Source organism: Pezoporus flaviventris, unplaced genomic scaffold, assembly GCF_033815535.1.
Source record: "Pezoporus flaviventris isolate CSIRO_AGI_PZ_B2104156 unplaced genomic scaffold, CSIRO_AGI_Pfla_v1 ptg000035l, whole genome shotgun sequence".
NCBI lineage: Eukaryota > Metazoa > Chordata > Aves > Psittaciformes > Psittacidae > Pezoporus > Pezoporus flaviventris.
This window is the reverse complement of record NW_026892583.1, coordinates 321578-347764: the sequence shown is the minus strand read 5'-3', so window position 1 is coordinate 347764 and position 26187 is coordinate 321578. Positions and strand designations below refer to the sequence as shown.

At 43.5% G+C, this 26187-nt stretch overlaps 1 protein-coding gene across 1 annotated transcript; it reads right to left on the bottom strand.

Annotated features, from left to right (window-relative positions):
* Window positions 1–683: 683 nt before the first annotated feature.
* Window positions 684–12978, bottom strand: LOC133274019 (acyl-CoA (8-3)-desaturase-like). Its single transcript, XM_061462764.1, has 12 exons — window positions 12769–12978; window positions 9352–9462; window positions 7681–7878; window positions 7177–7278; window positions 6875–7003; window positions 5757–5817; window positions 3915–3991; window positions 3012–3109; window positions 2362–2458; window positions 1483–1562; window positions 920–1045; window positions 684–735 (listed from the first exon to the last, which is right to left on the bottom strand). Exons 1-12 carry the CDS (start codon window positions 12976–12978, stop codon window positions 684–686), a joined length of 1341 nt encoding a protein of 446 aa, XP_061318748.1.
* Window positions 12979–26187: the final 13209 nt, after the last annotated feature.

The following is a 26187-nucleotide window of genomic DNA, read 5'->3' as shown; positions in this document are numbered from 1 at the left end:
ATCCACTTATTCACCACACTGGTCATAAGATTTCATAACTTTACAACCCATAACTCATACACCTATGAGCAAAATGTTCCCTAGCTGGCAGTGAGAGTGCTCCTCCTTCCTCCTCCATCACAGTGTGGTTGTTCCTTGGATCACACCAGGAAGCACGAAAGCCTCAGCAATCCAGCTGCTGTTGGATCTGCTTCAAAAGCTCTTTGGGTAAGCTGATGTTTTATATCTTCCTGGCCACTGCTATGTGGGAGCCCTAGTCAGTGTGCATCTGCTTTGGACCCGGATTCTGGCTTAGCCAGTGCCTCACACTAACTCTGAAATCTTACTCTAAATTTAGCTGTTATTCTAATCCTTGTCTCAATACTGACCCTGCAGCTAATTGACCTGCAGTGGTCTATGAGGGCCCTATGATGTGCACCATTGCTTGCTTAGTGCTTTGGGTTTGTCCAGGCATCACCCAGAAATATCTAAAAGGCACTCCTAACATATCTGAACCAAAACACCAGGCAAAACCAGAAGCAAAATTCAATTAACTTCTTATCTATTGGAATCGTATCCTTCAGTTCTTATCCATCTTTTTCTGCCATAGAGTCCCTTGTAGTCCCTGGTCCTCAACTTGCTGGGAATGCAATGAAGTGGCAGGCTGTGAATGGTACCATCACCAAGTGGACACCATCATCTTCTTATTTGTGTAGGTAGGCATCAAGCCAGAGATCTCCTGAGCTCTTCAGGGAGCTGAGAGAAAGAGAAAGCACAGGAGGCCACATTATGCAGGGTTACTTAGGAGAATATTGGTGGGGACAGGGGAAATGAGGGTTTGTGTGTGTTGATTTGTGAGAGAACAAGACAATTCTTGTTCTTCGTATTCCAATCTTGCCTACATCCTCCTGCAATTCTTTGGCCTGTGTGTTGTACTTACTGGACAATGTCTGCAAAAGCTGTGAGCAATGGCTTGCATTGGTACTCGATGCCATGTTTGGCACACAAGGACTTCACCAGAGGAGCCACCTTCCAGTAGTTGTGTCTTGGCATTGTAGGAAACAGGCTGTGAACAGGAGACAGACAAAATCTCAAGCCCATTCTTCACCTGTGTATCTCAGTCTCTAGAGTAATAGCGTAAGTAGTTAGTACAGGTAGGCTTAAACTACAGTGTCAGACTATAATCAGAGCGCTTTAGTATGTACATGTTCACTAATGCTTACAAGCTACTGCTCTGGATAGACCTTGTTGCTATCTATGATTTCATAGGTCCTGCCCATGTTCAGTTTTCACTTGGCATTCTCGCCTTCCTAGTGAGGTCTAGTGAAGGTTTTGAGTTACATTGTGATCCTGTTTAGGGTTTTCAGCCTTTTAAAAGACAAACTCATTGATGCCCCAGAACTCTTCATAGAATTCAGAGCAAAGAAGAACAGGGACAAGAAAAACAAGAAAAGAAAAATACTTAAAGAGGGAAGAAAATTCTCTTTTGGGGTGCATACTCACTGATGTTCAATCTGGAAGTTCAGATGCCCAGTAAACCAGTCATTGAATAGGGACTGCTCAACATTGCATGTGGCCTGGAGCTAGCAAAGAGGAAAGGAAAGCAAAGTCAGCACAGGTTGGTGACTGCAGCCTTTCTCTAAAGAGCACAATATGCTGTGCTACTCTGTTGTTTTCTCTCAGCCTACGCTGAGCTACATCAAGCCAGGGCTCATAATCCTCCTTCAGCTTTGTGGATGCACATAAACATGTACATAGTCTATGTACATAGACTAACATGAACCATGGTAAGAGTAAGAGTTGGCTCTGTGCTCCTGTGAGTGCATGTGAACAGTCAGAAGTTCCTCCTGGGTCTTCTCAAACCTATGTCTGCAGAAAAAGCAGAGATGGCAGAGTACTTCTGTGTGGTCAGACTGCTCTGCTGGACTCCAGTAAGTCTCTCTGCAAAGAGGGGACACCACACTACTATTCTACTAGTGTAATTGCTCTTGCAAGAGCAGGAGACAAACTTCCATCTCCATGTAAGGCGAAAAGGTCCAAGACGGAATGATGCAATAAGTGAGGAGATGGGTATATTTAGGGGATGGAATCATAGAATAGTTTGGGTTGGAAGGGACCTTAGAGATTACCTAGTTCCATTCCCCCTGCCATGGGCATGGACACCTTAATAGAGCTGGGACCTAGCTTTGATTTTAGATTGCCTATGAACATCTCATTGCTATCCTATTTACTGTTACCATAGCTGAATACCATTATACTACTAACCTTCACTTCCCACTTCCTAACAGGTTTTCACCTTTAGTTCAGTAGAGAACTTGCTCGTCTTGTGGTTAGAATTTGTACCTGTATGGTCACAACTCTTAAGAATGGAAAATGTTTTACCTGAGTAGACATCCAGTCCAAATTCTTGTCATAGTAAATATCCATAGGGATATGGTTCATCTGTGAAACCCAGACAAACCAGCTGCTCTCCATCATCCTGTGCAGTCAGACAAATGGCCAGAATTCAGTAACAGGTAAGCAAGTCAGTGATGAGCCACTGAAATAACACCACAACCAGACTTACAAACACATAGCTGAACGTCAGCCTTGCTAATCCAGCACCTGGAAGCACTTCCAAAACCTGGAAGTTTCATACTTCCTTATGAAACCCATGATTATTTAATATGGTTTGTTCTAAAACTGTCGGAGCCTGGTATTAATCTTGTTTTATCTGTAGCCAAGGACCACACTGATTAAAATCAGTAAAATGCTCCAAGTGGAGAGCGTAGTGTCCATTTAAGCCAATGCTGCTGGAGCACTTGCAAGCCCAGACTAAGCTGTTTCTGTTAAATGATCTCTTTCTCTAACCAGCAGCAGACCCAACACCCAAAGCACTGAATTACTTATAGTATTTAACAGCACTCAGTGAAGTCTCTTTGCTCCAGAGCCAATGCGATGACATAAGACTTGAACTGGCAGGGAAAGGCAGGCAAGTACAGATGGAAAGAATATATAGAGGAAGGCTGAAGAACTTTCTAAAGAGAGATTACCTGAATATAAAATAATATGCCACAAGACTCTTTATTTCTAGTAATGATCCATAAATAAAAAAGAATCTGATGTAGAAAGTCATCATCCAGGCCAAGTCCTACCAAAAGCAGACCCAACAAGAGAATCATTATAAATTACGTTTGCTTAAATCTTTTTCTAAGCTTCATGTTCTATGTACCAGAGAACAATCTACATTTAGCTTTTGTAAGTTTTTGTTGAATTGAATCAGCAAAACTAGAACTGGAGCAATCCAAGTTAACACGAGATGATAGTACTCACAGCTTCCTATAACATAGATGAATGTGAGGATTTACACCTGGTTAATCTACATTGATATAATAGTGAATGACTATGCATTCAGAAACATGAGTTGACGTGTCTCAAATCATTGCCCAGGTCTCCACAGTGAGCTAAGTCCTGGACCACCAATGATCTCATTGTGGCTGGACTTCGCTGTCTTCCTTCATGCATAACATGCACAAGAGAAGGAAGAACAAAGCACTAATTCTGGCTGCCTGCATAGGAAATAATGCTAAGTATATGCATACTGCTTACAAATCAAGGACAACAGTTCCTATAAATCCTTATCCTCCTGTTTCTTACCACTGTGGACCTTCCAATTTGCTTCCCAAACTAAAGGGTACACTCCATCGTTCTGCAAATGAGTACAAGCCAAAACAGCCGTTTGTTTTCCGGACCCTATGTTTGAGCTGGGGAATATAATGGTGTAGCAGAAAGCATGCAGAGGCACTGACAAACCTCAACCTGACCTGTCCTGTTAGGCTTAACTGAACGGCACACAGGAGGGGCTGAGCTCCGGGCAGAAGCTAGCTCTATGTTCAGAGGAAAGGTTGAAGGCCCACAGTTGACTCCTTCCTGGTTGCAGAAGCAGCAATACTCACCACCCAGTACCTTTTTGTGTATGCGATGTAAAACGTGTGGTAGTGGAAGTAGGTGGGAAACAGGAGTGGAGGCAGAGCTGTAAGGGAGAACTCATTGTCACTGGTAATGTCATGGACTGAGTGACAGATAAACTGAAAGCAAAGGATCCTTCAATGGTTACTCAATATGGAGAATATCCCAAGAAGTTTTAGGGCTATGGAATTTTCTGGATGACACCGGTATGCATCACTGCAGGGCATCAGTGAGCAATATGGGAGCCTGCTGACCTCAAGAGGTAAAACGGAGGTAAGACAAGAAACTCTCTGAAGCTTGACTGAGGACAGCTCCTGCTCTTCAGCAGGACAGCCTGCTGCTGCTGTCACCTCTCAGTACATTGCCTTCTGTTTCCTCATGGAGAAAGGCTATGTCCACTGCTTCTTTCAGAAGAGTGAGAACAAAAAGGAGCGTGTAGAATCCTGAGAAATAAGGAGGACAAGACCCCAGAAACTTAATAATCCTTCTGAGCATCACAGCAAATCACTTTGCAAGAGAGCAACTGGCTGATACTGGCCAGGATGCTACATCAGTATCTCTGAACATTTCTAGGTCTGTCCATTAATCTGATGGTGATTACAAACCTAAGATTTCATTTTAGGGTTTTAACTGAGGGACAGCCACAGAGGAGTAGTTTGAGAAGTGGCTTCCCAAAGGTGATTTGGCTCCCCATTTGTTACTTAAAGCAGAGGAACAATAAGAGTACATATAAAATCCTCCCGTGGATTTTAGGTTGTGAGAACTCAAATGCAAACTCAACCTTCCAAGTGGACATCTCACTTGTACTTTAAAACAAAACCAACCCCACAGACTTTTATCTAAATTTGAATACCACTGATTACAATGTCATACCACATCTTCCAGACCCACTGTGGAAGATGTGGAAGATCTGGGATAGGATCACCATCCTTAACTAGGCATCTCTGAATTGTACATCTGAGCTATGCACAACTGAACTAACCCTGGTAGATCTGTTTAGTGACCTGAGAGAAAAGCCACTGTTGGAGTGAGTTCCTGCCGTCTTCAGAGATCAAGGGCAAAACCAGGTTGCATGAATCACACCTTGGAAGTGCCCATTTCTGCTGGGTTTTATGGTTTGAAGTCACACTGTCCGCTTTCCAGGCAAGCATCCTGAGACTTCAGGCTATTCGGGAGAGTTGCAAGAGGTGACTTTGCTTTGTCCCGTGTTGAAATTGTGCTGCTTTGCCAAAGGAATAAAAGCTTCACTAAGATGGGAAGAAGAGGCCAAGGGTGAGCCTAGAGATCAGAGCACTGACAGTGAAGAAACTGTGAGTGTTTGCTTTCACTAGCCATGTACTACCCGGCTCACACCAACAGTCCCTGCAGCCCTCATCTCACTCTCCCAAGTAACTTCCTTAGTTACTGCGTTAAGAGTCTTTCTCATTTTCTCTGTCCAAATAGATGCAAAGCACCACAGTTTTAAGATGATCCCACTACTTTTTCTACCCTGGAACAAACTTAAGCTGTTTGGTTAGGAATTCTCAAACCAAATCAATGGGTTTCCAATCAGGAAGGGCACAGAAACATGATCTCATGTAGGATCACATGGTCATTGAGGCTGGAAAGAAGCTCAGGATCTCAGAAGAGCAGTAGCTATACTTTGGTTAGACCAGGTTACTCAGGTTTTTAATCAATTCAGGTCTTCAATTCCTCCAAAAATTAGATGGAAATTGATTATTATGATCCTTGATGGGGACACCTCAGTCCTGCTCAAATCCTGCAGGTAAAAAGACCTACAAGCCCCATTGGTACCCCTCATTGTATTGCAGGAGAATGAAGATACTCACTGATGAAGAAGTATTTGTGTTGGTGATTGTATGGCATGTATTTTTTCTTTTTGATCCCAAGCTGTGGAAAGAAACAGCAAAACAATTAGAGTGGAAGCTAAGCAAACTGCACAGGTAACCTGCTGGGGTCCATTCTTTCTTCCCCAGGGGCACTCTTCTTGCACACTTCCACAGCCCTCATTCCTATCGTCTCCCTCTTTGTACCTGTTCTGTTAGCTTACATACATACCTTTACCATAAACTCTCATTCCATTAAAGTAAGGCTTACAGCTTTGTAAAGTCCTTCAGAGATAAACAGTTAAGCAAGCACCAGTTTTTTTTTCTCCAGAAAGGGAAAATAAGTGATTGCCAAAAAGTAGTTCCAAATATGTTTATGACAAGTCAGAACAGAGACAGCAACCCATAAGGAACTCCTATATTGGTATGTGGTAGGAAGGAAACTGCTGTGAAAGATACAACTATTGACTAGGCTGGAAGAGAATGATGCACTAAAAACTATACCAGAACCTTTCATCCATAGATAGCGTGATCTGTAAGTCATGATAAAAAAGTATCTTGGTGGTGGATAGAGGGAGTTTTAACAGGTGGATTTCCTTGGGTTTGTGTTCTTACCATGTTCTACTTCATTTTGTAAAATATTAGATATTTCAAGGCTCAGTTGTATGATTAGTCAAAAATAGTCATATGTATTTTTCCTCTTGCCCCTACTTTCTTCTCTGATTCTGTACATTTGAGTGACAGTTTCATGATGATAAAGGCCACCGAGTTGTTCTACCAGGTCATTAAGGTGCTATAACCATTAACAGTCTTTTTGTTGATGGATTTTCCACCCTATATGAGGCATGTTCATCATGTCTCATTTATTTGCAACTACTTGTCAGCTGTTCAAGAAATCTTTAAAGGCCCTTATGTGAACTGCGAGCTGCTTACAAAGGATGAGGAAAGTAGACACAAGATGAAAGCAATCTCTTTCCAGAGCCTGTCATCACATCTTAGTTTTAGATCTTTATGGCACAGATTTTCGTTGACCAGGGCGTTCTTCCCATCTCCTGGTACACGAGTGCACACACACACACATACACACACACACACACACACACACACACACATACACTGACCTCCACAGATAACTTCTTCCCCAAAGTAAACAGGAAAGGGTGCATATCGATATCAGGGTCTTTCCGGAAGCAGTTGGGTTTGGCATGGTGCTGGGAGTGCAGGAGAGTCCACCATTTGGCTGATGCCCCCTGTTTTAGTGAAGAACGAAGTGTGAAGAGTACAATGCTTTCAGAGCCAGCTTTCCTCCCATCCCGCTCCTTCACTCAATGCTGAGCTCACTGGCCTCCACAGTCTTCAGAACCCACACTTTTATGGGAAAGCCATCAAATCTAAGTAGTAGTAGTAGTAACCAGGTACTTACGATTAAGTGGCACATCACAAACTTATGCAGCAAGTGGTTCCACTTGGTTGCCCTGAATACTGAAAGATGTCCTAAATCATGTTGCAACCATGAAGCCTGGACCTGGAAGAGGGAAAAGAAAACATTGGGAGGGGAGAAAAACAAGGAATTGAGATCAGGACAGTTCCACACCCATCCTTTGCTTTGAAATACTGAGATCTATTGCTCAGACATTGCTCCAAAGTCACAATTGGAAAGGAACTATGAAATCCTGATACTCTTAAGGCTTCCCCCCAAATACATCTTGCTGAAAGAATCTCAGACTAGGTTTAATGGCAGCTCCCCACATGCAGAATTCCTTCTTTACATCATCTGTATACACGTGCCATATAGTGGTTGTCTTCTTATGGCGAAGAGGTATGTCAAGTAAGGAAACGGAGGACTAGATGACTGCAATAGTAGTATGCGTATGAAAGCTGGTGCAAGTCAAGTCCATCTGCCTGTGCTATGAACGTAGTTGCTTACCTGGGAAATGGTCAGTACCACCAGAGAGCCAACAAAGGGCATGAAGGATGTTCCAAAGTAGAAGAGGATGAGCCAAGCAGCGGTATCCAACAGGAGGATGTGAGTGAGGAGCAGGAAGAAGAAGAGTTGATTTGGCTCCAGAAGTCCCATTTTCTCAACAGTAGCACGCAATTCACGGAAGTCTTTCACCAGCATTTTCTGTGGGAAGCACCAGTGTTACATGTTCTCTGTTTCTAGTGTATAGCACTACTTCAATGGAGGGGAGCAAGGGCAAAGGATCTGGGCTTGCACATTAGTAAGCTTTATCATTGCTCTCCTACAGCTTCCCTGTGTCTACAAAGAGCAGAGTAGCAAGAGGCAGCCATCTCAGGGCACAATGTCTGTACCCCAGACTCCTAAGACTGTATCTTTGGTGCTTCCTCCGTCATCTTCTTGGCAGGTAGCATAGGGCTCAAATGGAAGCTGTGCCGAGTGGAAGTTGTACTGCATGTGCCTTAACATAGCATGCCACCTTGTGGTAGCTCTTTTGGATGAAGTTATTCCACTTCTGGACCAGTTCCAGTAGATGAATGTATGTTTTCACTTTACCCTTCCTGAGATTAACAGGGTCTGTATGAAAATGACATTTACAGCCCAGCTGGCCTCAGGCTGGTGAGCACCAAGGAAGAAGAAAGGAGCACAGCAAAGGTGCTTGATCAACCCATCTTTGTCTTTGCCAGCTCTGCAGATGCTTCCCAAGCCTAATTCCGGTCTCCGTACAGCCCAACCCACAAACCAGCTTGTTACCTTGCTTTCCCAGTCACTTTGGGTTTCCATGGAGCAAGGTACACACAAGCCCTGGTGCAGTCCAGCTATGGAATTGAGAAATAGGCAGGACGTGGCCAAGGTAAGAGGGTTCATGAGGTTCCCACCTACATAGGAAGTGTGGCCGTGCCATCGTGGGACAGGCAGACTGCTCTGAATTGTGTTTCTGATGTCTGACTTACATCTTCCTTCACTGTACAGTGTGGGGCTATGCAAAGGAAAAGTCAGGGCAGGCTATAAGGAATAGGGAAAACAAATAGTCTTGGATAGCAGGAAGCAACAAGAACCATACAGCCCAGGGAATATTTGTACTCCAAGACTATTCCTGTTCTGTTGTCTGTGCCTCTCTCATGAAGTTTTCTCACGTTGCTGTCAACAGTGCTTCTGTGAATGATTATTCTGGGAATGACCTTGAGACAGCTACAAGAGGGCTGTCCAAAACAGCAATGCCAATACAGCCTGTGAAACATCATTCAGGGCTAAAACACTCTACCTGCAGTCTCTCCCTACAGATACCTACAAGAAAGGGAGTTGAACATTTACTATCAGCTAGAAAGAATTACTCAAATTTTGATCAAAGCAAGGGGAAGAAAAGGTGATAGCTGTGATTTCCATGAGAGCAAAACAAGGCTCTGTTATTCACATAGAGTTGCTGTGATAATTAAAAGTCATTTTCAGGAATCCCATTTGCACCCACATAATGTGGATTTAGACTAATACGCATGTATTGTTTCTGAGCAGTAACACAAAAGTGAAGAACCTGGCTCCCATTGCTCCAGGAGCTATGCTGATACAGTTGAGCAAGGTCTCTCCTCAGAATATTTCCCTTTAATCTACCTTTGATCTGATTTACAAAGATAGACTTACATTTTTAGTGGGCTCAATACTGGGTTGATCTGGGGCCAGCTCCCCGATCTGCAGCGGCTTCAAGTGCTTGCTCACCAGCGCCTTGTCAACATGGAAGGCTACAAAGGCATCCTGCAATGCACGAGAGAAAAGGAAGAGGTAAGAAAAACAAATTCCCTGTTAATAACTTCAGTCTGTTGTGCATAGAAAGACATTCACTGTGGAGGAACCACAACAGCAGAGAGGACTCTTTGACCTTTATCTCCTCAAGCTTTGGTTGACATTTTACTTCTCGTGTTTATCCTATGCTCTTAAATGAGATCTTATTTCAGGTGGCAAATGGAAGAGGTCTGACTTCCACTACTGCAATAACTACAGGTATGCAATCTCCAGAGAACAAAATTGAATTCAACTCCATTGTATGCCTAAAGCACAATCTAATTCCCTTGCCTTTCTTCTTTCCCCTCTTCGCAACCCCAATATTAGCGACTTTTCCATCTTCCTTGTCATACAGGTGGCCAAAAGACTTTTCATATCAGTGTACCTGAATAATCAGTTGTTGTGCAACTAGTCAAAAGAGAAAATTGCCCTTTAAATCTGAATACTTAAAAGGAAAAAGTGGTTCCTCTTATTCACTGGGTAGAGAACTCCCAGATTAACTAAGACCGGAAGCAGTTCATCGAGGACCAAGTGATACCAGAGAACTTTCTCTAGTACTTGGGAGTATTCAGAAGGAAATGAATGCAAGGACCTAATACATAAGCACAGGTCTGGTGTTGCTAATCTCTCCTGAAGATGCAACCGTGACAAAGCAGTGGTGACAGCTTCCAGGCAGGGCTGAGGACAGAAAGGGCAGGATGCAAAAAAGCAGAGGAGACAGCAGGGCATGAAGGGGGCAGCTGGAGCCCTGAAGCACAGCTGAGATTGAGCTGAGCTGTGAGTTCAGTCTGTAGGAAAGGAATCATGGAATGATTTGGGTTGGAAGGGACCCTAAACCACATCCAGCTCCAACCCCTGCCACAGGCAGGGATGCCTTCCACTAAAGCAGGGTGCTCCAAGCCCCATCCAACCTGGCCTCGAACACTTCCAGGGATGGGGCAGCCACAGCTTCCCTGTGCCAGTGCCTCAGCACCCTCACAGGGAAGATTTCCTAATGTCTAGTCCAAATCACCCTTAAGATTCTCCAACAATGGAAAATTGCTTTTGTGCATCCACGCCTTTAACCTGTTGATCTGCTTGCATGGCATCTTCCATTCAACTCAGCGTAGTCATCCTGAACAGGCTGGAATCAGTGCTTCACTGCATTCCAGCCCCAGAGTTACTCTGGGCAAACGGTTGTGTGACAAAATGAAGTTGTTTCTCACATCTCTGAGTAAACTGCTGTAGAATTTCTGTCCTCTGCTCCAAAAGTACTCAGGTTGGGCAACTACATGGCTGACACTGAAGCATATATGTAACATACAGTGCACACAAACACAACACTGATGAATCTAAAGAACCAGCAAACACTTTCTCTGCAAAATGATCTACCTGCTTATTTCATAATGTGGCAACACCAGATGTTTTTACAGGCTTGAAGATTCAACCAAATTTTCCAAATGCAGTCCAAACTTCCAGTCTCAAGATTGTTGTTCCTGTTTCCTAAGTCACCTCAGTCCTCATTCCACAACTAACTCTGCTCTTCTGCCCTTTGTGAGAAAACACAGCACCACCACCACAAAAAGCAGCAATAAAAGGACTCCTCTGCACAGTTTTGTTACACTTAGTGTTACTAACGTCGCATTAATCATACTCAGTTTTCCATTCCTCATATTCTTCTTACTGAGAGCCTTCTGTGTATTCCACCCTCTTCTAACTTATCATCTTTTGGTGATATTTGGTCTTGATAAAATTTACCAAAGCTAAGATAATTTCTTAAGATTTTTAGAATATAAGTGCAAAAACACCTAAGCAATTGACCTGTTCCAAGATGTACAGACCTCAATAAGGTCTTAAGGATTTTCTTATTCAATGCTTTCTTCAGTTCTTTTTGTCTCTGCCTCCCAAACTGACTAAAGAGCTTGTTGGATTCACACTGTCTCATGAAACTAATCTTAGTAATGAGGAGGAGTTTCTTACTTCACCCACAATATCCTGGCTATATTCCTGCAGCAACTCAGCGTGGATATAACCCCCTCCCTATTAATGCCATTTACAGCCCTTAACCTGGAGATAAATCACATATGCTTAAGAAAGAGCCATACCCCAGCATTTTTCCACTGTGGTGCACAGCTTATTTAAGGTGCTGCATACTTATGTGTGAAGGCAGTAGAGTTGGTGTCAAACAAAAGCAGCTGAAGCCTTGCAGGGCTAAATGATTTGGACATGGGACCAACTTATAAGGACCAGTTCAGATCCCAGAAACAAAATATCTGTGTTTTCCAAGTTCTAGGGGGCAAAACTGAAAGAAGTCTGACAGTACTAACAAGAGAAATGAATGATGGAATATACAGAATGCAAAGTGCAGCTAAAGGTGTCCCTGCCCATGGCAGGGGCTTGGAACTGAATGATGTTTATGGTCCCTTCTACCCCAAACCAGTCTGGGATTCTAATAGAGTCTGAAATTTAAGCTTAGTGCACTGATTATTACATCCATAAGCCTCAAACATCCTGTATATATGAAGGATCAGGGAACTATTTGTCTTGGGTTTTTCCTTTTACAATAGACACCAAGGTAGCAATCGCATTTGTCACATCTTTGTGTAGATGTTAATTTACCACCATTTTCCACCCTTCCTGCATGCACCCGAAGGCAAGAACTCCAGGGAATCAGCTGAACGTTTTGATGTGAGTTTACCACAAGCTTCCACGGCAACAAAACACCAGTCAGGCCAGGAAACACGATGAGCAGAAGTCCTTTCACCCATGCACTGACTCCCCAGCAGCTGGACACTTGTAACTGGCCAATCCTTTTGATTTTGTTCATCTCCAGGCTCAGAAGGACCACGTACTGTGCCTACAGAAACTTCTCTGGAATTCTGCTTGGGAAAGCATCATGTCTTTGATTTCCCTCCAAGTTAAGCCAAGGTGGCATTTTGGAGGGATGCTTTCCCTAAAGGAATGCTTCTGGAAGCAGCTACTTTTGCCACAGGGCTGATTTATCCTGGCTGTAAGCGGTCCCTGGAATTCACAGTAGGTGCAGAAGCAAGATCAGGAGATAAAGAGTAATCCTGAAGGCTTGAGCTGGATAAACAGCTACAGTCCCACTGCAAAGCCTCTTCATTTGCCATTTCCCATAGGATGAGGCTGGGAAGCTTCCACTTCAAAGCCTAGGGGTACAAAGCGACGCCGCATACCCCTAGACCCTGCTCCATGCCCTAAATCCCACCGGAGTCACCTCCCACGGTGCCGGCCGGGTACCGGCGCCCTCCGCCCCGCATCTCCGAGCGCGGCCCTCACCGTGGCGTCCTGCCCGGCGTGGCTACAGATGAGACGGGCCCCTCCCGGGTGCCTCCGGCAGAAGCGGCTGATGTCGTACACCTTCCTCTCGATCACCAGCCATCGCTCCTTCGGCCCCGGCCCCGGCCCGCGGCCGTTCCGCTCCCCGATCTCCTCCCAGGTGAAGCGCCGCAACGCCGGCGCCGCAGCGGGGTCCCCGGGCAGCGCCATCCTCTTTTCCTCCTCCCGTCCCGCTCCCCATCCATATAATGGTGGGGCACGCCCGGCCTCCGCCCTCTCCCCGCCCCATCCCGGGATTCCGGGAAAAGAGAAGGGCTGCGGGGAGAGCCCCTGCAGCATCCGCGCCTGCCCCCCCCCGCCCGCCACCAAACTGCTCCTTCACAGCTCCAGCGTAACCCCAGCTTGCAAAGAGTAGCAGCTACTACAGGTAAGGGGTATCCGACAGCTGAGGGGTTGCTCGTTCTGTTCCCAGCACAGGGTTACCGGGCTCCTGACAGGGAAAACCTCACTTAAAATACACCTCTGATTAACCTGCTGTCAACCCCGAAAATGATATCATACTGCAGCTTAGTTTGGACGTTACGGTCCATGAGACCCCTGGAAAGAAACATGAATTATGCACATTCTTATACCTAATTTAAAAAACAAACAAACAAACCCTATGCAAATAACTGAATCTCAGTCTCCCCTCGGGCAGGTTCAAGCCATTCCCCTTGTCCTGTCCCTACATCCCTTGTCCCAAGCCCCTCTCCAGGTTTCCTGCAGCCCCTTCAGGCACTGGAGCTGCTCTCAGGTCTCCCCTTCAGGAGCCTTCTCTTGTCCAGGCTGCCCCAGCCCAGCTCTCTCAGCCTGGCTCCAGAGCAGAGCTGCTCCAGCCCTCGCAGCATCTCCATGGCCTCCTCTGGACTTGCTCCAACAGCTCCACGTCCCTCTTGTGTTGCTGCCCTAGAGCTGGATGCAGGACTGCAGGGGGGATCTCACAGAGCACAGTAGAGCTGCTCTTGCTCCCTTGACCTGCTGGACACATCAGCTAAGATCTCAACATTATATCTAGAACCTGATTAAAACCCATATTCCAGTATTTCCAGTTCTCCAGCACCCACAGCAGGAAGAGGTCAGGGAGGAGGAGGCCTCCTTAGTGCCCTCCCTCAGGAAACCTAATCCTCTTCCCAGAGCCTGATGCTTCTGTTGCCTTGGCTAAGTCTGGGATGAACACACAAAATGTGATGCCAAGTTCTGATGGCAGGTTGTGAAACTGCTTTTTCTTCCCCACACCCTGCCCTCTTCTTGGTGGTAAAATTTGTATGTAAACTATTGACTTGGGACTCAGGGAAATGAGTATTGATTGTAAGACAACCCTTGTGTCAGCTTTTCTTCTCTTTCTGAACAGCCATAGCATTCACATCATTTTCTCTTGTCAAAACAGACCACAAAGTCTTGAAAATATTGTAAAACCACAACTAAGTCAATGATACTCTGCTCTCGTGAGACCCCACTTGAAGCACTGTGTGCAGTTCTGGTGTCCTCAACTTAAGGAGGACAGGGAGCTGTTGGAGCAAGTCCAGAGGAGCCCATGAGGAGCTCAGGGGCTGGAGCAGCTCCTGTATGGAGACAGGCTGAGAAAGTTGGGGCTGTTCAGCTTGGAGAAGAGAAGGCTGCGTGGAGACCTCATAGCAGCCTTCCAGTGTGTGAAGGGGGCCTGTAAGAATGCCAGACAGGGACTCTTCATTAGGGACTGTAGTGATAGGACAAGGGGTGCTGGGTTCAAACTGAAGCAGGAGAAGTTCAGGTTGGAGGTAAGGAAGAAGTACTTTACTTCACTACTAAGGGTGGTGAGGCACTGGAATGGGTTGCCCAGTGAAGTGGTAAATGCTCCATCCCTGGCAGTGTTCAAGGCCAGTTTGGACAGAGCCTTGATGACATGGTCTAGTGTGAGGTGTTCTTGTTGAGTGTTGCCTCTTGGCAGAGGGGTTGGAACTGGATGATCTTAAGGTACTTTCTAACCCAAACCATTCTATGATTCTATGATTTCTTTATTCCATGGAAAACCACACATTAAAGCACACATCAGCATCAACCCCAATGGAGGAGCACACAAGAGAGTTTTCAAAGCATATAATCAAAGGTGAGATTAATTTGTCTGAGTGACTGTTCTGTGATGGTTTGCAGTATTTCTTTAGAATTAATTCCTATGTATTTGTGACATTTCTCACACGTCTACTTGCAGCTTATTTCCTCGGTGCTGTTTTGCTTTTGAGTCTGCTTGGGGTAGGAAAGTTCTCACTTGCGAATAGTTCTGCAGTCTGTATTGCAAGTTAGAAATAGTGATCCAAAGAACCAGGAGAAATCTCACATCATTGTCAGAGTTAAGTTGTTAAAATAGTGTTTATGGCTCTTTTCCTTTTTAATAACATGTGAAAAGGCTAAAATTGATTTCTCAGCCCAGCTCCCCATGATACCCACTGTAACAAGATGCCTTAAAAAGAAGTTTAATAACCATCATCATTGATCTGTTTCTTTGATTCTCCCCTGCCATAGTAGGCAGTTAGAAAGAAGCTTTTCCTTCTTGCTCCTGGGCTTTGCTGTCCCTCAAGTCAGGGGGTTGGAACTGGATGATCTTAAGGTCCATTCCAACCCAAACCATTCTATGGTTTTGTAATTCTATGTTTGGTTCTTCTTACAGAATATGCTTTATAACACTGGAGATAAGCCATGTGCACCTTCAGGAGCACAGCAGAACTTGTTCCCTTTATCTTCCTTCCACACTGAATACTCAATATTGAATATTCAGCAGAAAAGGAGGAAGAATCCAGCCCCTCTTTGTCCTATGGTCACACCTTGTTAGCTGCTTCCTCTGACCCTAAAATCCTGAACAAAGTTAAAAAGCTTCAGCAACATCATAGAATTACAGCCTGGTTTGAGTTGGAAGGGAGCTTATAGCTCATCCAGTTCCAGCCCCTGCCATGGGCAGGGACACCTTCCACCAGAGCAGCTTGCTCCAAGCCCCTGTGTCCAACCTGGCCTTGAACACTGCCAGGGATGGGGCAGCCACAGCTTCTCTGGGCACCCTGTGCCAGCGCCTCAGCACCCTCACAGGGAAGAGCTTCTGCCTAAGAGCTCCTCTCAGTCTCCCCTCTTGCAGGTTAAAGCCATTCCCCTTGTCTTGTATAGAAAATTACCTTCTTTTCATGTCATTTTTGTTGCAAAGCTGCAGCTACCACTGGATCAGTGCGAGAAAAAGTTTTTCCCCTGAGGTTTTCATTACATTAGGGCACCCAGCCACTCGACTGCCCCCAGTTTGCTTCGTGACTGGGTGAAAGATGTGTGTGCCCTTAGACTGCCACCAGTGATGTTAAAAACAACCTCTAAACAACTTCTGTACATGATTCAGGAACTGGTGTTTGGGAACGTTAGTGAGAGGTATTGAACAGCGCAGGGAATGTGCCGATTCCAGGAGACAGGCAACAGCTTAACTGAAGCTTTAGGATTGAAAACCTACCCTCAAGCACCTAAAATGGTAGCCAGGCTGTTAATGGATGTATGTCAACCCCTTGGATAACTGAAGCTTTAATTACTTAAGAATGAGCCACAACCTCTGCAGAGAGGGAACTGATCATTACATGGGTTGTGTGGCGCTCATGGCATTACTGTTGTATCAGCCTGTACACATACTCTGATACAAATGCTGATAATAGTAATAATGCTATTGTATCAGGCTGTACACATACTCTGATACAAATGCTGATAATAGTAATAATTGCTATTGTATCAGCCAGTGTTCACAACGAAACAATACATTTGGTATAAGCAGCTCCAGTAATCTGAAGACAAAGCTACTTGTCTTATTGGCTGGTACTCCCCTTAAATATAAAGTTGGGCATCGACAGTATTGCAGCTCTTTGCTTTCATGTTTTGCAATCTAACCTTTCACAATACAAGATCTTAACTGCTAAAAAGATAAACATCAAATTATGATTTGCTATCTGCCTGATATCCAATTCTTCTGTCACATATCCCATGTTGTTATTCTCTGTTCTCCCTCTTCTTGTATCAGGGTGAAGTTGACCAAACCTGCATTATGGTCCTTTCTGGAACTCTTGTGATATGTCATCAAGCCTAAATGAAAATAATAATGACAATAGAATCATAGAATCATAGAATAGTTAGAGTTGGAAAGGACCTTAAGATCATCCAGTTCCAGCCCCCCTGCCATGGGCAGGGACACCTCACACTAAATCATGGCACCCAAGGCTTTGTCCAACCTGGTCTTGAACACCACCAGGGATGGAGCATTCACAACCTCCCTGGGAAACCCATTCCAGTGCCTCATCACCCTTACAGTAAAGAATTTCTTCCTTGCATCCAATCTAAACTTCCCCTGTTTAAGTTTGAACCCGTTACCCCTTGTCCTATCACTACAGTCCCTAATGAAGAGTCCCTCCCCAGCATCCCTATAGGCCCCCTTCAGATACTGGAAGGCTTCTACGAGGTCTCCACACAGCCTTAATAACGGTTTGGAGCAGGGTTAAAGGGATCCTGTATGCAGGTTAAAATGTAGCTTTTTCCAAACTGAGCATCTCCTAGGTGGGTCATGTATTTGCTGACTCTCAAAGGAACTCTGTTAGTTCCCTTTCTGCGTGCCAGGAGCATGGCAGATTCTTGAGCACCAGAGGAACATTAGCTAGATGAATGACACCAAAGACATGGGGAGGTCACACACCTTCATATTTGTACAAGAAGGAGCTTTCTCATGATGGTGGGATAGAATGGGATGGAATGGAGCGGAGCAGGATAGAGTAGACTAGGCTAGACTAGAATATCTGAGTTGAATTGGAAGGGACCTACCACTATCATCTAGTCCAATTGCCTGATCACTTCAGGGCTGACTAAAAGTATAAGCATGTTATCAAAAGCATTAAGGCACCAAATGCCTCTTAAACGCTGGCAGGCTTGGGATATCAACCACCTCTCTAGGAGGCTGTTTCAGTGTGTTACCACTCTCTTGGTAAAGAAATGCTTCCCAGTGTCCAGTCTAAACCTTCCCTGCCATAGCTTTGAACCATTCCCACGTGTTCTGTCCCTGGGTCCCAGGGAGAGAAGATCAATGCCTCCCTCTCCAATTCCCCTCCTTAGGAAGCTGTCAAGGGTGATGAGGTTGCCCCTCAGCTTCCTTTTATCCAAACCAGACAAACTCCTTTTACGAGCTTTGTTGCCCTCCTCTGAAGGCATTCCAGTTAAATTCCGTGCCACTGATTGTCACTCAATTCTCCAATCTATCTAGATCCCACTGCAAAGCCTCTTGTCCCTTGAGAAAGTCAAAAGCACTTCCCAGTTTAGTACCAGCAGCAACATTGCCAACAGAAATTGTGAATGCCCCATCATTTTCACTGGTTGACAAAAGGACTTAAACAGCAATGGACTTGTGTAAAACTACAACAGAACATCTCTAAAACTCTTCATAGCTCTCAAAAAAGTTGATTACAAAACCACTGCAAAAAGCCTTAGAGGCGGCACACCATGCGGATAAGAAATGAATCCTGAACACACTGATCCATATTCCTGTCCAGTTAAAAACACCACAACTATTGTTGCTTCTTGGGACTACTTGATGACCATTAACTCTCCCTTTTTGGTTAGGAACTGAAGATATATTCTAGGGAAGACATCCCCAGTAGCATGTAGCTCAATCCAAACACTTCCTCCAGAGCCACACAGCAAAGTCACATCATTGGAGCAATGACAATGCTGGCGAGGACCTCTAGTAAACCTTTAGGAATTCTTCATTGCACTTTGTTCATGTTCCTGGGCATAGAAAAGATTCAGGTAAGCGAGACTGGCAAATACTGTTTTAGTGGAGCAGCTGACGTGGCGCAGAGCTGATGTTAAGCATACACTTTCCAGATGTTCTGCAGTATTTGTGCTTTACTAGTTACCTAGCACTGTGTTGACAGTTTCTCTTGACAATGAGACAGCAAAGGTGGTTTCCGCTTGTGTTGCACTAATTTCTAAAAGATGGAGTCAGGTAACACAGTGGAGGTCAGTAAAGAGACAAAGAATTTGTGGAAAAGCTGGAAATTCAGAGGGAAAACCCCATTGCATTCTTACTGAAAGCTCTCTTATGCTCAAAGCTAGTAACTTGCTGCTGCACACCGCTCAGGATGGTCACATAAGCAGTTGTGCTATGGCTCCTGTGTTTGCATGAGGTATCTATTCTGAAACACAGATAAAAGCTTTTACAGGATGAATGGAAGGGTGGCATTGACAGAACGGTATCCTTGCATCTTCGCATGATATAACACTTCTTTCATAAGAAAAGATCTTATCTACTGCTCCCCAAAAAGCATCAGCGGATGACTCAAGATCTGCAGCACAGACTTGCTGAATAGAGAGGGTGATACAATCTCTATTCTGCCCTACCATGTTACACCCTTTCTGGCTAGTACAGCTGGTTATGCCCTGTTTGGGAGATAACTGCACCTGCAATCATTGGGTGGATGCCTTAACCCCTTGAAGAAATTATGGAAACATATGGAAGCATTCTCCCACTAACTTCTCCTCACATTCAACCAGTCAAACTCGTAATAAAATTTGCATTATTCCCATTGACTTCACTCCAACTTGCTTTCCAAAGCACCAGGTGACCATACTTCCGTCTAAGGCAGACCAAAAGTTCCATGCCACAAATTCAGTGCCGAAGAGGCACTAAATATGTGTCTCTGCATGTCAGAACAAGGCAGGTAAGAATGTCAAGATGAAGGAGAAGCTTCCCAGAGCCATGGAAACACAAAACATATTTGGAAGTCAGTTGAGCCAAGCTATAAATACTGTATCACAAGAAGAGGGAAGAGAACTTGAACAAAACATACAAAGAGTGTGTATTCTTTGTTGCATGGTAGTTTGTGGGAACTATTACTACATGGTGCAAGTGGGGAAGGATAACTCATTCAGGCCCAAACAGTCAGGTTTCTCTTCAACTCGGGCAACCCAGCAAAGAAAAGAGGCATTCACCTAACACTCAGCTTCCTGGAGTAAGTTAGTATGGAACAACTTCTAGTACTGTTCATAGGATAAATGGAAGATAAGCTGAGAAAGATGCTGGTTACAAAAAGCTATGGAGATGTCTGTACTCACATGCTTAAAAATGCTGCATAATAGAAGAGATTTTGTAACATTGAAGGGGAAGTTACTTCTCTCAGCAGCCTTGTTTCTCACACCTCAAACTTTACAATGAATGACAGCAGTTAACTTGCTATTACAACAGAGAACAGAAAGGAAAGACATCATAAAGAATCACATACCACCTCTTCATAAAATCTACACACAAAATTAAGTGTATGATCACTTACTCCCACTGAAAACATCACTTTCTTAGTAGAACAACATTCCCTTCTGTTACTCCTATTCCATTTAGAGAGTAGCTGTTCTGCAAACCCAAACACCTGAAAATCAGGAAGCAGTTAAAGTATTTCAAACTCAGCCATGTGAAGGACTGAAAGCAGATGTAAGTTTGTGTCCAGATCTTTCCTTTATTTGAATGATGTCCTAATCCACCAGCCCCTCTCTTCTTCCCTCTCCCCCTGCATATGCAGACTCTCTTACTTTACTTTAGAATTGCACTATTTATCTATGTTTTCTCTATAAGGTCTACTTTTCCTACAGGTCTAGACTCATTATACTTAACTTTATATATATACTTTATACTTTAAGTGTCTAACTTTAGTTAACCACCTATGTTAATATGCCAGTTAGACTTTCACTGGCCAGTACAATGAGACATACACTTCTGGTGTATGATTCAATCAGTGCTCAGCCCATACAGATTATCATGGAATTACAGCCTGGTTTGGGTTGGAAGGGACCTTAAAGCTCATCCAGTTCCAACCCCTGCCATGGGCAGGGACCCCTTCCACTGGAGCAGCTTGCCCCAAGCCCCTGTGTCCAACCTGGCCTTGAACACTGCCAGGGATGGGGCAGCCACAGCTCTCTGGGCACCCTGTGCCAGTGCCTCAGCACCCTCCCAGGGAAGAGCTTCTGCCTAAGAGCTCATCTCAATCTCCCCTTGGGCAGGTTAAAGCCATACTCCTTGTGTCCCTACAGGCCCCTGTCCAAAGCCCCTCTCCAACCCCTCTCCCCCTCTGCAGTAGCCCCTCCTTACTGCACTGTCTCAAACTATTACACTGTCTCAAAATGTGGATCCTCTTCAGTCTCTTGGCTAGGATTCTGGCACTACATATTCACCTCCCTACCATCAAATGTATAGATCAAGTAACAACTGCTTTACTTTGGGTAATCTTCACAGCAAGAAAATCCCTAATTCCTGCTGCCTGATCTAATCTATCAAACCAGCAGAGATATGAGTTATGGGTGAGTATTTGAGAGTTTTCATGGAACACTGTTCTCTGTACACAAAAGGGTCAGAGAGAAATTGGAATCCCTTAGTTCTTGGCTCTCCCAGATAATCCTGTGTCACTGTGTTGCTAAACTGACCTCTCACCATCCAGTTCATTAACTGCTTGCGTTAGGTGTATGTAGAATATTCTTGGCTGATTTCCACTTCACATTGCCAATCTGTGGGGGATACAGGGATTAATATTGATGAAATCTTAATTTCTTAATCTTTGGTTTTCATAAATATGTTGTAATCATAGTTACTTCCTTTCCTCATCTTCAGAGTGATGTTCTGGTGAAGATAGTATTTGGAGAAGGCCAAAGAAACAGTCTAGCAACTCTAAATAGATTTAGTAAAAGGAACAAAAGACATTGGAGTTAGGAAAGGAAAGGAACAAAACCAATCTCAAGTTTTATGGTATAGAAAGTGAAACATGGTTCTCACTGGGGATGGGAAGTCAGCAGAGAGACCTGGTAAGGGTAGTAATCATGTTGCCAGCACACTAGTAGCGAGGATGTGGAAGTGCAGAAAGCCTGGAATCAGAATCATATCATCATCATTTAGGTTGTAAATAAACCCTATGTTCTTAAATAAATCTGGAGAGAAACTTGTGTCAATGTCCACAGTAACTGCATGTATTCTCCTGGGAAGGAAGGCAAAGAGAGGAGCAGGAGGGTTGGAATTAGACGATCTTAGGGTCCTTTCCAACCCTATCCATTCTGTGATTCTATGATTCTCTCTGCAAATGCCACTACATCTATAATATATGTATATATTATATATATACTTCCTCTTTTTCCTACACAGGACAGGAACTCTGAATTCCAAGAGAGGAAGCAGCATAATGCTAGTAAGCCAGCAGTGATTTCTTGCACATGGAGTTTGTAGACTGTGTCCACACTCTGCATAGACTCACAGATATCATTTGTAGAAAGCTTGGTCTATGCTACTATTTGGAGAAAACTGGTTATTACAACTTGCCTCCTAAGATAAAGATCGACCCAGCCTTCCCATCTGGTGTATGTCAACAGGTGAAGGCAAGTCACATCAAGTAGTAGGTGAAAACACATTGCACAACACTATAAATTATCTTCCTGAGAAGTTGCTTCTATAATAGTATGGGCATAACATGTGCTTCTTTAACTGGATCTCAAGAAAAGTATTTCATCTCTCTAAGCACTGCATCAGCAAGAATAAAAGTAGTATTTCTTCACATCTACTAAGCTCCTACAAAGAACAGCTGAAAATCATATTGTTCTACAAAATCTAAATACATACGTATATATATATCACATTTATGGTGGTTTTTTAGTTCTCATTTGGAGAAAAATACTGGAAACATCACCTGAAAATTTGCTAAAAGGTTCTTTTAGCTTCTGCTCCTATGATCAACACAACATTTTTCTGATCTACCAAGTAGCTTTCTCTCTTTAGGTTTGAATTAATCTTTCTGGAAGGGGCAACCAACATCTTGCACAATCATCTAGAAGAGATTAATCCAGTCTTGTGCACTGAATTTATTCTTTCACTACTGATAATTCCTTGATGGATGTAAGTTAGTTTTTTCTCTTGTGGAGGTGTGCAATCAGCATTGGCTTGTAGACATCGTTGCTCTCCCATGCCTTTTTCCCCACCTTGTTGCTTGTAGGTGGTTATCAGACAGTGGCACTGTCCCACTCAAGATATCATTAGTAAAAACAGCACTTGGAATTTTATTCCAGGATTCGGAAATTTACTGTATTCTTTCTCGGCCTTTGAATTCCCATGTGATTCCAGCCAGATCATGTTAAAACCATACAATATCTCAAGTTGGAAGGGACCCATGAGGATCATTGAGGCCAGATTCTCTGTATTGACAGAGAAGATCTCAGTGCACATGAATACATACTCCAGACACTCTAAATGGACACAAATGAGTTCTTCTGAGTGATGCTGAGCTCATATGGCTCTAGACTTCATTCTTCTAGGTAATTCAGGCATTGGAAACAGTACAGCTATATGACATTTTCCTGGGCTAATATAGTGAATACGACAGCACTGCAAAGACAGATTTAAAAAAGGCATATTATTATTTACTTACAGTAAAGGATGCTCAAGCAATACATACAGGATATGGAATATGCAGACTGTATTTAATAGTACTTTTAATTTGAGCAGCTTCCTTTGCTCTGTTTGTGGCTAAGGCAGAAACAGAATGACCTACAAATGAAGGGTGAGAAAATGTGACTATAAAATCCTAACAAAAAAGGAAGACTTAACCATAGTAATAGGCAAACATGAGTATTTTTAACTCACCTCTGTTTCAAGTAGATAATTTCCTGTAACAAACTAACCTCTTCATCAGCTACATATTCAAGGATTATGCTGTATGGTGGTACAGACAGAGAAAGAGCTCCATGACATATCTGTCTCAGAGACGGATGGTGTGAGGATCAAAACAGTTCAGATGATAGATACAGTGACTTAATTCATTCACTTAGCGTTAGTTTGAAACTGCATCATCTCAATGATTTATTTATTCTTGCTCTATAATAATTTGAGAAAAGTGGACAGCATGAATTACATCTGGAGATGGCTATCTCGCTTCGTTGAGAACCTAGACACTACCTTAGACTAGATGGTTAGTTTTATAAAGTTAGGCAAGATGAATCTTATTTAAGATTCAGTTATTATTCATTATTCACTATGATTCATTTAATGAATCCTTCACTGTTAGGATTGTAATGTCCTTTTTCTAAACAGTCATTGCTGGAGGCAGCACAAGTTTAAGATGTAAAGAAACCCAAAACACTTGAGTTCTACTCAGATTTCATTCCTTCTATTTGTTAGTGTGACCAGCTTCCATCGCTAAGTGACCAGTTTGCCTCTTTGTCTCTTTCATATATGAAACAAAAGTTCTTCAAGGAATCTTACTTTCAGCTCTTATCACCATCTTCTCTTTTCTCTTTTCAATGAAAATTCTCAATTTTCAATGAAAATTCTCTTTTCAATGAAAATTCTCTTTTCAATGAGTTAAATTTCATAAAGAGCCTGAGCTGCATTGAAGTAGAAAATCCAACAATTAAAATATGCTTTTGCAGAATTACTCTCTTACGATTATCTTACTATTACCCGTGTGCATTCCCCACCCCTCACCTTTGGTAATGAGTCTACATGATTCTTTTTTATTCTCCTCAAGGGAGATAGATAGAATATTAAAATCAAGGTCAAGTAATTCAACCAGTCTCAACTGAGAATCTGTGTGTTGCGCACTTAGAATTGCCTTACAAAATCCTAGACACCCACACGGTCTGTGAGAAGAACTTAGTCCTTTTTGTTTGAGGGAAAGGAGGGGGAGCAAAGCAGGGCAATATAATTTATTCTGTCACTTAGGGACCATTATCAAGATTAAAAGGGAGGACCTATATTTTGTAGCTGGACTGGTTCCTTACACAACCAGTGCCTACCACCAACAAGGTTACCTGTTTGTCTTGTTTCACTTGGAGTGACTGGTCCACATTTCATCACAACTTATTCCTTTTTTTAGGATCTTCTTCCTTCTGCTTCCCTGCTACGGGGAAAGCAGCAGAAATGGAAAGTTGATGCTAGCTATTATGTTAGCCAATCTATACAAATTCTTGCTTCCCAAACAGCATTTATCAGGTTGAGACTTTGGCTTGCAATTGCATTTGGAAATGTGAATTTATATAGATGGCATAGTTATAGGATACACACCAACTTAACTTCACATCCCCAGGCCCATAAGTGCATTGAGCTCTGGAAACGACATGAATTTATCAGCTGCAACTTCAGTGTTATAAAACACAGGCATCAATTCAAACAATCTGTGCTATGCAAACCACCTTCATCTGTGCTTTTCAATATGTATAGCAAGAATCAATATCTGCTGAAAGCTTGTTAAATGTCGATAAGAAAGCATAATAATATAATTATAGTTCCTTCATAGCATAAGGGTCCAGCTTACAAAAAAAAGATAATATAAATCAACCAACCAATATAACTGGTGTTAAGTAGTTAACTATAGATAAGTGACTGTTGCATTATGGTACCTCCTTTAAGAGGGTTATCATATTATAGGCAATAAACATCTTCATCTGAGGGCAGGAAACGGACACGTTGTTGCTATTGCTCAGGGACAAAAGAAGCAGTTGCATGTTGTTCGGTTAAGCTCAAAGTTTCTGTGTCCGACTTTCCTGTAATAGAAGTGTTCAGTTTTCAACCAGAACTATTAATGGTCTGGGGAGACCTCAGAGCAGCTCCAGTGCCTAAAAGGGCTCCAGGAAACCTGGAGAGGGGCTTTGGACAAGGGCCTGCAGGGACAGGCCAAGGGGAATGGCTTGAACCTGCCCGAGGGGAGACTGAGCTGAGCTCTTAGGCAGAAGCTCTTCCCTGTGAGGGTGCTGAGGCGCTGGTACAGGGTGCCCAGAGAAGCTGTGGCTGCCCCATCCCTGGCAGTGTTCAAGGCCAGGTTGGACACAGGGGCTTGGAGCAAGCTGCTCCAGTGGAAGGTGTCCCTGCCTGTGGCAGGGGTTGGGACCAGATGAGCTTGAAGGTCCCTTCCAACCCAAACCATCCTATGATTCTACGAACCCTGGCAATGACCCAGCATCAGAGTATTCTTCTAAAGTCTTTGCTTCCAAATTCATGTGAATGAAAACTTGAAATGCAGTGAGTGTAGCTACTGCAGTCCTCAACAGTGTGAAACATTGAGGTGTTTTCCCTCAATGCTAAGTGTTCAGGAATTTATTTGAACCATCACATATGTGTATACTGCAAGATTGAGCATGTAGGGTACACATACAGTGAATAGAACCTATTATTAGAATCAGCAATATACTCATTATAGCTCCTATTAGGCTGTTATAAACAGTTTCATACCTACTAGGGTAGAATTCTTTATTCCCAGTTGGTTTTTAGTTCAGCTTTCACAAATTATGGGTCAGCAGAGGCTAAAAAAGGGCTCATTGTTGTTTATTCAGAGCATGGATAATTTGAAACTATCTAAGCAAAAGAGAAGTTTTAAAGTTTTT

What these genes read in the sequence shown, in the direction of transcription:
- LOC133274019 (XM_061462764.1), bottom strand. Translation starts at nt 12,978, where the DNA reads ATGGCGCTGCCCGGGGACCCCGCTGCGGCGCCGGCGTTGCGGCGCTTC. An exon ending in GTATTGAGCCCACTAAAAAT is followed by an intron (nt 7,879 to 9,351) that starts GTAAGTCTATCT and finishes TGCTTCCCACAG; the next exon opens with AAAATGCTGGTGAAAGACTT. An exon ending in AACTTCCAGATTGAACATCA is followed by an intron (nt 1,046 to 1,482) that starts GTGAGTATGCAC and finishes TCCTGTTCACAG; the next exon opens with CCTGTTTCCTACAATGCCAA.